Raw genomic sequence first — 13,842 nt, 5'->3', positions numbered from 1 at the left:
AACCGGGACTGGCTCAAAGCCCATCTGAGGGTTTGTTAAACAGGTCTGTGCAGACAACCCCCCGGGCTACGCTCCCCACTTCCATCTATCCTTCAGAGCAGCCAGAGGAAGCTTTTAAAATACAAAGCAAGATGTCACTTTCCCATGCTCATCAGGAAGTCCTTGTCCCCTGAAGAAAGCTCACCAGAACCCCCCTCTGGCTCTCACCTCAGGCTCTGCCCCATGCTTCCTCCTGGCCCAGGGCCTTCGCCCACACGGCCCTGTTCAGTGTTCCTGTCTTCCTCCTCAGTTAACTATCTACAGCTCTTAGCTCAAGCACTTTCAGGAAGCCCTCCCTAAGTTTTTTGTGTCTCCTCAGGGCCCTTAGGGCCCTGTGATGGGAAGGAACTTGAAAGATACTGACAGAATTGGCCAGTTGTAATTATTTGTTGGATGTCTACAAATGCCCAGAAACACCTGGAAGGAACATCGTGGAGCAGCCTGTCTGGTGCTGGGGAAAGGCGAGTTCCCATATTACTTTATTAGATCAGTTTTTAAGTTAGGACAAAAATGGTGATGAAGCCTACCTTCCTTCTAGGGGCTGTGAGGCTCAAAAGAGACAACCAAGCAGACAGGGAGAAGGGGAGTAGGGAACGGGCACTTCCCCAGCAATCTGGACCTTTCCCACCCCTTGATTTGCTCCCAGTGCAGTCCCAAAACCCACACAAAACACCATCAAAACATTTATTAAAACCAAAGCAGGAGGGAACAGAGCTGTTAGGAAGGCAAATCAAAGTGCAGATTGGAGGGTGGGGCAGAGCAAGTGGAGAGGAGGGGGGCACTTCAAATGCCACAGGAGGGGCCCCTGTGGGCTGGGCTCCTGGGGGAGGTCCTTCGCCCACCCCTCCTGCCCACCCTGTCAGTGAAGGTCCCCCACTCACCTCTCCCATCCGTCCTGGTGGGCAGCTGGAGCCCTGCAATGATCCCCTGGGGAGGGACCACCCCCTTGATCCACCCAAGGCTGTCGGTCAGTCCAGTCAGTCTGTCTCCCTCCCTCACTATTCCAATAAATAAAACCGCTCAGGCCTCAGCTCCTTCAGAGTGGGGCAAAGAACCATTCAGAGACCCCTGCCCTCACTCAGGGGTATAGGAAGTTAGGACATCAGCCTCACATCCCTCCTACCCTTTGCTGGTGCCCCAGGCTTGCCAAAGAGGCCTTGATAAATAAATAACGCTCCATTAAAGCTTCAATCAGAAAAACCTTTAAGACAACAGAAGTGCTCTCGCAGTCCTGCAAACAGCAAGCCAAGGCCTCACCACGTGGCCTGGTCCGCATGCAGGATTCTGGGGGCAGGTGGCCCCCCTGGGCCTTGTGGGGCCCCTGGAGCAAGGAGACCAAAAGTGCAGTTAGAGCCCCCACCACACGCACACATGGACTCATGCACACACATGTGGACACACTGGGGCGTGTTTTCAGTGCACACACAGATGTGTTCACCTTCATTCCCCGGTTCATGCACACACACATGCTTACGCACCACTCCCCCTGTGCATACACACATTGGGTGCTGGGTGCATGCACATACACACCACAAACAGAATCCTCCCCTTCCTGGCTTGCTCAGCCTCTTGGCAGTAGCCAGACTCCAGAGCTAAAAGCTTCTGGAGATAAGGGAGAGGGGTATAAATTAAACATTTCCAATCAGGCTAGGAGGATGGCCAGGGGCAGGGGGCTCCAGGACTGCAGAAGCAGGGTAGGCATCTCAGGGGGCCCCGGTCTCTGTAGGCCCCATCAGAAATCCAGGGGGGTGATGTCCCCAAAGTCACAGTCAAAGAGGTCTCTGATGCCCTCGCCCTCCTCAAGGCCAAAGTGGTAGTCGAGGGCCCCGTGGGGGGGAGACAGGCTGATGAACTCCTCAGGGAGGAGGTTGGAGAAGTCTTCCCGCACATGCTCCAGGAGTGAGTCGGCCGCCACCAGCGGGGACAGGTGGTCCTCGTCCATGGGGGCCCGCAGGCCGCCCATCCGGGAAAGCAGAGATTCTGGGGAGATGGGGGAGCATCACAGGCCGGGGATGCCCAGCAGGGAGGGCAGAGGGACTGCGATGCCGCCCACCCACCTTTCACCCACTCACCCTTCACTTACCTTGCTCCAGGCTGAGCAGGGACCTGCTGGGATCCGTGTCGGGGGTTGAGGGGGGAGATGATGATGGCGGTGGCACTGTGGTGGTAGGATCAGCCACACTGTCCTCCTCCCCAGAAGCTGCCCCCTGGGACAGGGTCTTCCCAGGGCTGATCCCGCCTGCACTCTCCTCAGGGCACAGGAAAACATCGATGGGGCCTTGTTTGCTCTTAAGGGAGATCTGAAAGGTCTGGGTAGAGGTAGCAGGAAGGGGAAAGTGAGACTCTGCTGACCACCATCCCAGCCCAGCCTATCTTGGTTGGGCCTAGGGTCCCGTGCCTCACCTCTGAGGAGTCCACGGCTTGAAGCTGGGTCTCAGGAGGGGCCTTGATTACCATGACCATCTGCTCTGCAGGGTCTGCAATGCTACGAAGGTCCTGGCAAGTCACGTAGGCCAGGGTTGGTGGAGTCAAGAGCCATATGATGTTTCATCTCTGGGAGGCCACCCACTTAGCTAAGACAGAGCCCACGCTTGCTTAGTTACTCCTGTCCTTCCCATCCTCCACTTAGTACCCACCTAATCTCAAGGTAATGATGGCTGCCCACAGTAAGGCCCAGTGCTGAGAATTTATTCTGACTCATGATGTTGGTGTCACTTAGTGGTTGTCCAAAATTTATAAACAGCCCTAGCTGGTGTGACTCAGTGGACTGAGCATCAGCCTGTGAACCAGAAGGTCTCTGGTTTGATTCCTGGTCAGGGCACATGCCTGGGTTGCAGGTCAGGTCCCTGGGTGGGGGCACAGGCGAGAGGCGACCAGCTGATGTTTCTCTCTCCCCCCTCACTTAAAATAAATAAATAAAAGCTTTTAAAAAATGTATAAACATAATTTGGGTATTCACTTAAAAAAAGGCTTATTTTAAAGTTTCTATTTTTGTAAATGATAAAAACTTCTATCTCTGTGAAGCTACAACCATGTACTGAATCACAGTACTAAATGTTTGTTATTGCTGGTACTAGCTTTTCTCATTTTAATTTAGCAATTTTGCAATTGGGGTTTTTTTCCTCCTTTTACAGATGAGACTCAGAGAGGTTATGTAACTTGTTCAACATCAGTGAGTGACTGCTGAGCCAGGACTTGCATGTACAGCCAGAGCCCTCTCCTGAACCCAGGTCTGGGGTAGCCTCTCTAGTCTCACTTGGGTAGGGCCCAGCCTGCCAGGCCTGCCCTCCATGTAGTACAAGGATATCGTTGGCTGTCAGCATCCTCAGAGAGCAGCCGAAGTTGAGTGGTACAGACATGGATCAGGTGGTCCAGCTGCTGCTCATTCTCCTGCAGTTGCTGGAGGTCCTGGGTCAGTCCTTCAAGCCGCCCACCAATCCCCACCGCTGCATGGTTGCCTCTGTGTGGAGACATCGAGGGAGGGTTAACAGCTCCTGGGCCCTTTGCCCAGGAGCCCTGACCCTCTGCACCCAGTCTGACTGGCATGGGTTTAACAATCGGCCCTGAATTTCTGTAAACATCCACCTGTCCCTTAGAGGGAGCTGGATAAGTAAGTGATGGCACAGACATGCCATGAAATACTACATAGCTGTATAAAAGGATGGCAATGCCTTAGCTATATAGACACCAAAGCAGTTCTAAGATGCTGTCCAGTAAAAAGAAAGAAAAGATGCAGAATGGAACGATCTATCAAAAACTGAAAAGGCAGATAATCCAGTGATTCTACTTCCAGGGATATATCTGAAGAAATCCAAAACAGTAATTCAAAAGAATATACGCGCCCCTATGTTCACTGTAGCATTATTTACAATAGCCAAAATATGGAAGCAACCCAAGTGCCCATCAATAGACAAGTGGATAAAAAAGCTGTGGTACACATATATAAAATGCAATTATTACTCAGCCACAAAAAAAGAATGAAATCTTACCATTTGCGACAGCATGGATGGACCTAGAGGGTAGTATGCTAAGTGAAGTAAGTCAGTAAGAGAAAGACAAATACCATGTGATTTCACAAATACTATGTGGAATCTAAACAATATAAACAAAACAGAAACAGATCCATTGATACAGAGAACAGGCTGATGGTTGCCAGAGGGGAAGGGGATTGGGGAACTCGGTGAAAAAGATGAAGGAATTGAGAAGTACAAATTGGAAGTAATGAAATAATCACAGAGATGTAAAGTACAGCATAAGGAATACAATTAGTAATACTGTGATAACTATGCATGGTGCCAGCTGGGTACTGGAAATATCGGGGGGAACACTATAAAGTATGATTGTCTAACCACTATGATGTATACATGAAACTGATACAAAATACTTCGGAGTGCAAACTGTAATTGAAAAAGAAAAGGTAAACGCATCAAGGACAGGGAAATAGAAAGACCAGGGAAAGAGGTGAGAAGGAAAAAATAAAACAAGAATTAACAAGAATACACCACCTTCCCTTGCTGGTGTGGCTCAGTGGATTGGGTGCTGGCCTGCAAACCAAGGGGTCGCTTGTTCCATTCCCAGTCAGGGCACATGCCTGCGTTGTGGGCCATGTACCCATAGCGGGTGTGTGAGAGGCAATCACACATTAATGTTTCTCTCCCTCTCTTCCTCCCTCCCTTCTCCTCTCTAAAAATAAATAAGATCTTTAAAAATAAATAAATAGAAACATCTGTGTTAGACAATCTCATTTCTGGCAACAGAAGCCAGAATAGTGGTCACCTGGTGGTATGATCGGTGGGCAACAACTGGGAAAGACACAAGGAGACTTTCTAGGGTGCTGAAAATGCTCTTTATCCTGATCCGGACGGTGGTACCCAGGTGAAGAAATGAGCAAAGCTGCACTGAGCTGGATATAAGATGTGTGTCCTTTCCTGCATCTGTCACCTCAGGAAAGACACCTCTCCTCTTTAAGCCTCGGTTTCCCCAGTTACAAGATGAGGATGCAGCGCCACAGTGGGTCCTGCTGTCAGCTCCTCCAGGTTGACCTGGCCCGGGCCTCTGCCCGCCCTCCTGTTTGGCGGGTACCTACAGCCATTGGATATGGTTCTTGGACTTCTTGGCAATGAGATGGATGCCCTCAAGGACATTGGTGATGTCGTAGATGCGCCGTTTCTGCACCTTCAGCACCTCAGCTGCCCAGTTTAGGTCAACAACACCATCAGCCGAGTGGCTCAGCAGCTCCAGGAAGCGTTTGGTGGTCAGATTCAGGGATGTCTCATAGCGTGACTTCTCTCCTGGAGATTTCACACCTGGGGGAGGAGACAGGTAGGGCAGGCTCCCTCCATACCACCCCTGCCCCCAGTTAGGCTAGCCCCCCTGGCAATGCAGGGCAGGAGGATGGGGGGCGGGGTGGGCAGATGGCTTCTTCCCTTGGTGAGGCCACCCAAGGAGGCCCTGTGGCTGCTGCCTGCCAACCACAGCATTTCTCTTCCGGCCGGGGAACTCCCCACCCCCGGGGCCTGGGGAAGCCACGCCAGGCAGCCACTCCAGCTGCCCTTTGGGACCCCCCGAGGCCTGGCTCAGGCCCAGGCCTGAGACCAGAGCACAGTTTAGAAGCACGTTTGCCTGTCCACACCCCCAACCTGGGCCCAATCAGGGAGACTGCTCTAGCCTGAGCTCTGCGGGTACCTTTTCCTGGATGACGGCCTCTCCCCCGGGTTGGCCCGCTGCTCTCCGCCAGGTACTGATGGTCAGTTTCCAGGTCCAGCCTCCGCTTCACCTGTGGCGAAAACAATGGGAGGATACTCAGCAACCAAGAGAGTGAGGCCACCAGAGACCTAGCTGAGGCTCCTGGGACACCCTGCCTCAGTTTTTCTCCTAGGATGCCCATGTGTGTGAGGCGAGACCCCTAAGGGACACAACCCTACCATACAGGATGGATCACTCAACTGCAAGGCAGAAGACTTGTGCAAGTCATAGCTCTACCTCTACCTACCCGGGGGCTTGTGGTGGTTTTAAAATATGCCTGTCAATTTTTTGATACTTCTTTCAAAAGATGGAGCCTTCCCCTTAAACATGGGCCAGATCTGGTAGCTTACTTCTAATGAACTGAGCACAACAGAAGTGACACACTGTCTCTTCTGAGACTGGATCCAAGACCCACTGGAGCTTCCTCCTTGCTATTTTGGACCACTCGGGCAGCTGCTGTGTCATGCAGGTCCCCAAGCAGCCCTAAGGACAGGACCAAGTGGCAAGGACTGAGGCCTCTTCCCAACAACATGGGTGAGCTTAGAAACAAAGTCCCCAACCCTAGTCCTGCCTTCTGACGACAGTAGCCGAGTCCAACATTTTAGATGCAACCTAAGTAGGCACCCTAAGCAAGAAGCACCCAGCTAAGTCTCCTCTGAATTTCTGACCCGCAGAAACTATGTGATGTTTTAAGCCATTTGGATACAGGACCCCCGGGCATGTCACCAGCTCTCTCTGGCTTCTGAGAACATGGCAACAGCTAGCACTCACCATGAGCTTTGCATAGACTAGCTCATTCCATCCTATGAACTAAGCAATACAAGACTGGCCTAATTTTACGAACTACAGAAATGATCCTTCAAAGTATAGTATTTGACACCACTTTACAGAAAAAGCAACCAAGGCCCAAGGTCATACAGCCAGGAAGCAGCAAAGCCAGGTGTCCCTGATTTACTTACACACACATGGAAGGATGGAGATTGCCCTGTCTCACAGGCATCTCAAACACATCCAAAACCAGGCGTACCTCCCCTCCCTCTTCCACAGGGTTTCCCAAGGTAGAACCTCACTCAGCCCTGCCGCCGACCTTATCGCGTCTACTTGCCCAGAAACCCCATCACCGGAGCCACTACCACCTCCCATCTGAACCTTTCAGGCATCTTCCCACTGGTCTCCCCACCTCCACCTGCCCCTCTACCTTAGTATCCTCAGCAGTCACTTCACATGAACCTCTGCTGAGAGGTTTTTCACAAACCTGTTCTTCACAAGCCTTAGCCCATGCTGGTTCTCTCCCAGGTTGCCTGACTCCTCCCTTCCTACTCTTCACACCTACTTCTTTCACTCCTGTGGGCAGGCGCCTTATGTCTGACAATGCAATAGAGACTGTGCCTTCCCCCCACCCCCTGAACTGCCCTGAATCCAACCTTTTCCCATATTGTCTCTCGCTACAAATTTCTGCAGGTATGTTTGTCTTGCCAAGAAAGGGAGCCCCTCAGAGGAAGGCATTGGGTCTAAATACTGTCTGTATACATGGCCTGGGCATTAACAAATGTTTGCTGAATGAACCTCCCCACATGCTGACAGAACCAGGTACGTCCTCTCACACACATTCATGGATTCCCTCAGGTGTCCCAGGGGTAGAAGAGGTAACACTTGCTGGGTGCTTTCTGTGCACTGAACGCTGCTAAGTACTGGGGTGGTCAAAAAGTCCGTTTGGTTTTTTCCATATGATGGCTCTAGTAGCGCTTGGTTGTCTTTTACTTCATTTGAAACAACTTCGTTAGATTGTATTGTGACAGACGTCATATCAGTATGCATTAAAGAAAAAACAGAGTTGGTGAATTTTTGTGTAGCCATTTAAATACTGAAGATGGAAGAAAATACGCAACATTTTCGGCATATTATGCTTTATTATTTCAAGAAAGGTAAAAACGCAACTGAAATGCAAATAAAAAGAAAAGATTTGTGCAGTGTATGGAGAAGATGCTGTGACTAATTGAACATGTCAAAAGTGGTTTGCAAAGTTTCGTGCTGGAGATTTCTCGCTGGATGATGCTCCACAGTCGGGTAGACCAGCTGAAGCTGACAGCAATCAAATTGAGATATTAACTGAGAACAATCAACATTATACCACGCAGGAGATAGCTGACATACTCGAACTATCCAAATCAAGTTATTCATGAAAATGAAAAATGTCTTCTATTTATTTTATGGAAAACAACAACAACAACAAAAACCCATACGGACTTTTTGGCCAACCCATTGACTGCTGCACCCACACTTACCACACCTCCAGCCAGACCTTGCAGCAGCTGCTATCATGACCCCCACTTCATGAGGCACCTGCACCTCAGAGGCCACACAAGAGTGAGAGGTGGAGGCAGGATCTGGACCTGAATGGGCCGGCAGAGCCCACATTAATATCCTCCACAGGTCCTTGCCTCCCTAAACCTAGCCCGGAAGTCAGACCCCTAAAAGCCAACCAGAATGTCCGCCCTCTCTAGCCTTTCCCCTATGGCCTGAACCCTAGCAGGCTCCTGACAAGCGCATCCCCTTGCCTTCTCCCTGTTCTCCAGGCCCTTGTCGACCCTGAAGGCAGGTCAATGCCACGCAACAAGGGCTCAAGCAGATGGATGCCCATTTCTGCCAATACTCTCCAGAGGTCCTGGCACAGGAGCCCTGAAAAGCACAGAACACTGGTGAAAAAATCTGGGCGGCTCAAATACCCATCCCTGAGAGGAGGCTACAGACACTATGGTTCCCCCAGGCTCCAGATGCCACACAACTGTGAAAGACCAAGGCCAGGCAACATGGAATCATCTCAAAGCCACTGACAAGAAAAACACAGTTGTAGAACAATGCATGTATATAGTCCCTTCTTGGATTTAAAAAAAAAAACCCTGAAACCTTTTTTCCTTGTTTTAGTTTCTATTATTACAGAATGCATTTCAGGGGTAGCCTATGTATGAGGGCAGGGCCATGGGGGATTGTTACCTTATCTGTAAAGTGCGGATGGTGCACTGTTTGATTATGGAAATAAAAACTACAATTTTTAAAATTTTAGAAAGCTATCCTAACCACCTAAAAATAAATATAGGCTTAGGAAAACAGAAAGAAAAATGGATAGAGCTGGGATCCTGGCCCCTTCAACTTTTTAGTCTCTTAAATCTTTTTCTAAAGGTAATGTGTATTATAGTTTATTTAGTGTGGTTTTTCTTTAAGCCATGACAACAGGCTGAGGTACAAAGGAAGGGCCAGGAGAAAGGGCTGAACTGCAGAGCCCTGTATGCAGGAGGTACCCGATGGATGCTCCCGGATGCAGAAGCTGAGCCTGTAGCTTGTTTCAAGAACTGTCCCCCAAAAAACACCAATGCAGTGGGTCGGTGGAGGCCACAGATCATATGGCCAGCGGCAACCCACAAATATGAGTTGGGGAGTGTTGGTGGGGAAAAGCTGGGCCCACTGCCAGCCCCCACTCCTGCCCACAAGCAGAAAATGCCTACTGGCCCTAAGCACTGTGAGGGCAGAGGCCTCACTAACTCAACAACTGTTGAATGAGTGGAATGCTCAGGCCCACTGAGGCTACCCTGGGCACCACTAGGGGCGGACCAGAAGGCATGTTTCATTGGCCCAGTCCCTGAACCTGTTGAGTCCTTGTCAAGTAAGCTAAATGGTAAAGTTATTTTCTAGGCCCCGAGCTGGTACTAGCAGGCACAAGCCACTTGGGTTTACAGGAGACAAGCCAGAGTACCTGCCCCAGATATACCTGCCCCCAAACCCTCACTCATTAAGAGGAAGGGCCCCTGGGCTTCCTTCAATCTCTATTAGCATCTCCAGGAGGCAAGGCACCCAGTGGTTAGCTTAACCACTCAGGAAATTTGGACTGGCCTTACCATTCATTAGCTGAATGACTAGGGAAGGTCCCAACATCTCTCAGCCTCAGCTTCCCCCTCTGTAAAAGGGGAAGGTTGTTGAGAGAGTTAAATGAGTTAACTGGGTAGAGTGCTTGGCACAGAGCCTGACAAACAAAACCGTCTCAAAACAATGGTGCTACTATTATTATTAGCATCTCGGTGATTCCGGAAGGAAGGCAGCACTGGGCACAGGGCCAAGGGGGTTAGGGGATGCCTCAGGGACCAGCTGCCACCTGGGCCTCCATGCAGTTGAGCAGCTTCCACCTCCTTGCCCGGGGCCTTGCCTCATCCCTCCCACTTGCTCCAAGCCCCCTGCTGAGACCCTATTCTGCCTGGCAAGTAGTCCCTGCCTGCCAGTCTGTGCCCCACCTTCACCCACAGGCTGCGCCAGTCAAACTGGTCTCCACGCCCTGTCCTGCAGCCCACAGGTCCAAGCTCCAGGCCTCCACTCCCTTCCCCCCATGCAATTCAGCCATCTCTTCTTGGGCCCCCAATCGGAACTGATTTGAGCCTCCTGTTGCTCAGGGAGCACTTTATCAAGACATCTTCTTGGGATGTTTACTCTCTCCTGACACTGAGAGCCTCCTTCCTCTCCAGCTCCCACAGGCCCAGCCCACCCCGGACTTCCAAGGGGCCCAGGGGTCTGCTTGCCTGATTAATGAGGTTCCATGGCAACCAGAGCCTGGGAGGGTGGAGGGTAGCAGATGGAAGGACAGGCAGAAGGAGGAGAATCAGCAGCTGGCCCAGCCACCTCGCCCTGCAGAGAAGGCCTCCCAGCCAGGCCTGTCCCCAGAGCCCCAGAGGCCCAGGCCTGCACCTGGCAGTCTAGCACCAAGGCAGGAAGGAGGGTTTCCTCAATGGCTCTTCAACAGTCTGGCCCCAGGATGCCCTCCTTCACCTCCCCAAGCAGCCATGCCCACTACCCAGTCATAAGTCCTGGTCTGAAGCCAGCAGGCCTCAGTTCAAATCCCATTCCCAACACTTGCAGCCGTGTGACCCAGAGCAAGTCACTTCCCCTCTCTGGGCCTCAGTTTAGATGGCCACAGTGACAACAACGAGCTCACAGCCCTGGCTGTGAGTTTCAGCTGGCTTGAAGTCGGCCAGAGGCCTGGCATGCAGGCAGCGCCAGTTGAATACACGTGGGCCATTATTATTACTTAGTCTGACCGGCTCCAGTGAGGAAGCTGAGACCCACAGCACAGGGGAGCAAACAGGGACTGGCCCGAGGTCACCCCGAACTCTGGGGCGGGGCTCGGAGGCCCAACCCAGTCCCGGCGCCTCAGCCCACCCCCACCCTCCCACCCCGCAACCCCCGTCGCTGCCTCTGGGCCCAAAACCGCACCCCGCCAGGGTCCGCGCGGGGGGTCCAGGAAGCACACTCGGCCCAGTGTCCCTGGTGTCCGTACCGGCGGGCGGCCGAGAGCGGGGCGCGGCGCACTGGGTGTGGGCCGGGGTGCCTGCGGCGTGGCGAAGAGCAGCAAGTCAGGGTCGCGGGGGCCCGCTGCAGGCACGGAGGGGCCGGCAGGAGCCGGTGGGGCGCTGGCCTCCTGCGCCGTGGAGATGATGACGATCTGCGAGGAGTCAAGCAGCCGCAGCGCGCCGGCCCCGAGCAGGGCCTCCAGCGCCGGCGCGCATGGGCCGCCCGCGGGGGCCACGGCCATGGCGCTCACGGCCCACGCGGCCCGGGTGGCAGGCGGCGGCGGCGGCGCGGGCCCATGGCAGCAGGCCGCGGCGAGGGCTCGATCCCACTCCGGATCCCGCTCCGCCCCCGGCCGCCGCTGCCTGCAAAGTCCCGGCCACTTTTGCGCGCCAAATCCTTTTTGCCGCGAAAGAGCCACGAGCCGCCGAGAGCTGCCACCATTGGCTGCCCAGGCAGTGACGGCGGCGACGGCGACGGCGCCCATTGGCTGCAGTTCGCCGGACCGGCAGCGGAGGGCGGAAAGGGGCGACGGTGGGAGGAGGCACGGCCAATCGCGGAACCAGCCGCGCGCAGGCTTTGTCAGGGCGGTGCCAGGCGCGTTCGCAAATCCCCGCCCCCAGCCGGGGCGTCCCCGAGGCGTGGTGGCCCGCTGGAGCTTCGACACCTCTCACGATATCTATCCCTCTAGGCGGGGGCCTTAAGGTCGGAACGTCCAGTTTGTACATCTCACCGCCAGCAAACCCCATTGAACCCTAGACACCCCCACATACACCTGTAGCCCCAGTGCTTCCAGCCCAGATCTCTAGAACTGCCCCTCCTCTTTTCTTGGTTCTCAGGCCCACCTCCTAAGCCCCACGCACATGCCCCCTCCTTGGCCCACGAATGCCGTTTAAAATCCTGCACCCACCCTATCCCTCTCACCCAGAGTCCAAGCAGAAGATGGGTACCAGAAAACGCGGAGGATGTCTATCCTAATACAGCTTGGGGTTTTCCTGCCAGACCCCTTTTATCTTCAATAGCCAATGCACAGCTGATTGAACTCATGACTCACTCATTCATTCAACAAACGTTCTGAGAGCGTACATTGTGCCCCACTCTCAGTTCAGACCTTAAGGAGCTTAGTCTAATGATAAAGGGATGGGGGGAATCAGAAATAACAAATGTTTACAATATAATGAGGAACTTACACCATTAATCCAACTCCATGTCAGTTCTCACAAAGGAAGGAGGTGAAGATGCTGAACATGAAAACGCATTTAATTCAGAGGCCCTGGGACCTCTCCATCAGCCATTTTCATTGCTCACATCAGCCGATTTGACCAATATCGTTCTTTCCTCTGTGCCAGCACTGAGGGTAGAGATAGGAAAGACTTGATAATTTCTATGAACTTGCCTGCCATCTGGTGGGGATGCCCCACAAAAAGAAAAAAAATAACAACTTAAAAGACAAACAAGAATCAAATCCCTTGGGAAGGGAGTGAGGGAGAGAGGAATTAAAAAAATAAAATAAAATCCCTAGGCTCAGTATAAACATCACTTCCTCCAGAGAGCCTTCCAGAGTTACTTCTTCCATTGTCTGATGTTGCCTCTGTTCCAGCACTGATCACACACTGTTTTTCCATCTGCCTCCCCTACCAGATTCCTCCCAACACTGGTGTGAGCACAGCTCAGAGCAGATGCTGAGAGGAGTTACGAAGGGAAACACGCTGACGCTAGAGGCTGTCTAGAAAGCAACAGGAGGCCCTGGTTCTCCAAGAGTAGTCCTTAGGCCCTTGGCTTCAGTATCACCTAGGCACTTGATTACTTTGGGTCCATCCCAGCCCCTGCCAATGTAGAATCTCTAAATACTTAGGAATCCACATTTGCACAAACAATCCCGCCCCCAAGTGATTTTTATGCACGATTGCATGTGAGAATAAACTGGTATACCTGTCAATCCAAAATGTGTGGTGCAGTCTCAGATTACAGTCCTTTGAGGACACCTCCCATCTGTAAGATGGGCAAATTGCTCTGGCCCTTCCAGGCTTGCCATGAGGATGAAAGGCATACGGGATCTGAAAGTGTTTTGTAAACTACGAAGTGGTTTAGGAAAACAGTAGGAGTTTCCTAAGCAGTTTGTGAAATTATTCATTGCAAATCTTAGACTGTGTCAGCATGAGAACAGTCCATAGAGACTATGCAGCCTCTATACAGGCTATACAGATGAGAAAATTGAGGCCCACTCGGGGTAGGGACCTGTGAAGCCTGCCTGTGATAGAATCTGGCCTACACTGGATTCCCAGCTATGGGGTCAGCATGCCCCCTTTTTCCTCCCCAGCAAGAGAAGCTACCATTAGAATAATGTCCTATTAAGAAAAAGCAAAACCAAAACCAAAAAATAACCCACAAACTAGAACCTGACAGAGGGTGAGAGAATCCAGCAACATTCCCATTCCAGATGAAGTTGTCTTTCTTCACATCTTCCCAAAATGTCTCAATGATAATAATATTCACTTTATAAAGCTGTCTCATGTCCAACAGTAATTCAACAAACTTACTGATCACCTGTCATGTGTCAAGCATTGTACTGGTTGCTGGCGATGGAATAGTTTTTATTGGCCCATTTTATGATGAGGGAACTGAGGCCCAGAGGACATGAGCTTACCTAGCAGGTGAAAAGTCTATTATTCAGGTTCGGTAGGCTAAAGCCAGGGGTCTTCCAAAGCCCTACCTTCCCCCAAAGTA

The 13,842-nt window shown here is 52.0% G+C and overlaps 1 protein-coding gene across 1 annotated transcript; it reads right to left on the bottom strand.

Moving 5' to 3' along the window:
- Positions 1 to 1,514: 1,514 nt before the first annotated feature.
- On the bottom strand, positions 1,515 to 11,602 carry E2F1 (E2F transcription factor 1). Its single transcript, XM_054573433.1, has 7 exons — positions 11,105 to 11,602; positions 5,725 to 5,815; positions 5,126 to 5,345; positions 3,347 to 3,499; positions 2,443 to 2,557; positions 2,123 to 2,348; positions 1,515 to 2,019 (listed from the first exon to the last, which is right to left on the bottom strand). Exons 1-7 carry the CDS (start codon positions 11,600 to 11,602, stop codon positions 1,772 to 1,774), a joined length of 1,551 nt encoding a protein of 516 aa, XP_054429408.1. The 3' UTR covers positions 1,515 to 1,771.
- Positions 11,603 to 13,842: the final 2,240 nt, after the last annotated feature.

Source organism: Pteronotus mesoamericanus, unplaced genomic scaffold, assembly GCF_021234165.1.
Source record: "Pteronotus mesoamericanus isolate MK-2021 breed Mesoamerican mustached bat unplaced genomic scaffold, CSHL_Meso_final contig_25, whole genome shotgun sequence".
NCBI lineage: Eukaryota > Metazoa > Chordata > Mammalia > Chiroptera > Mormoopidae > Pteronotus > Pteronotus mesoamericanus.
Note: the sequence above shows the minus strand (reverse complement) of the source record. Positions and strands in the feature narration are given on the sequence as shown.

Coding starts and splice junctions, on each gene's coding strand:
- E2F1 (XM_054573433.1), bottom strand. CDS start 11,602: ATGGGCGCCGTCGCCGTCGCCGCCGTCACTGCCTGGGCAGCCAATGGT. Junction 2,349..2,442: donor AAGCCGTGGACTCCTCAGAG/GTGAGGCACGGG, acceptor ACCTCTACCCAG/ACCTTTCAGATCTCCCTTAA. Junction 2,020..2,122: donor CCTGCTCAGCCTGGAGCAAG/GTAAGTGAAGGG, acceptor CCATCTCCCCAG/AATCTCTGCTTTCCCGGATG.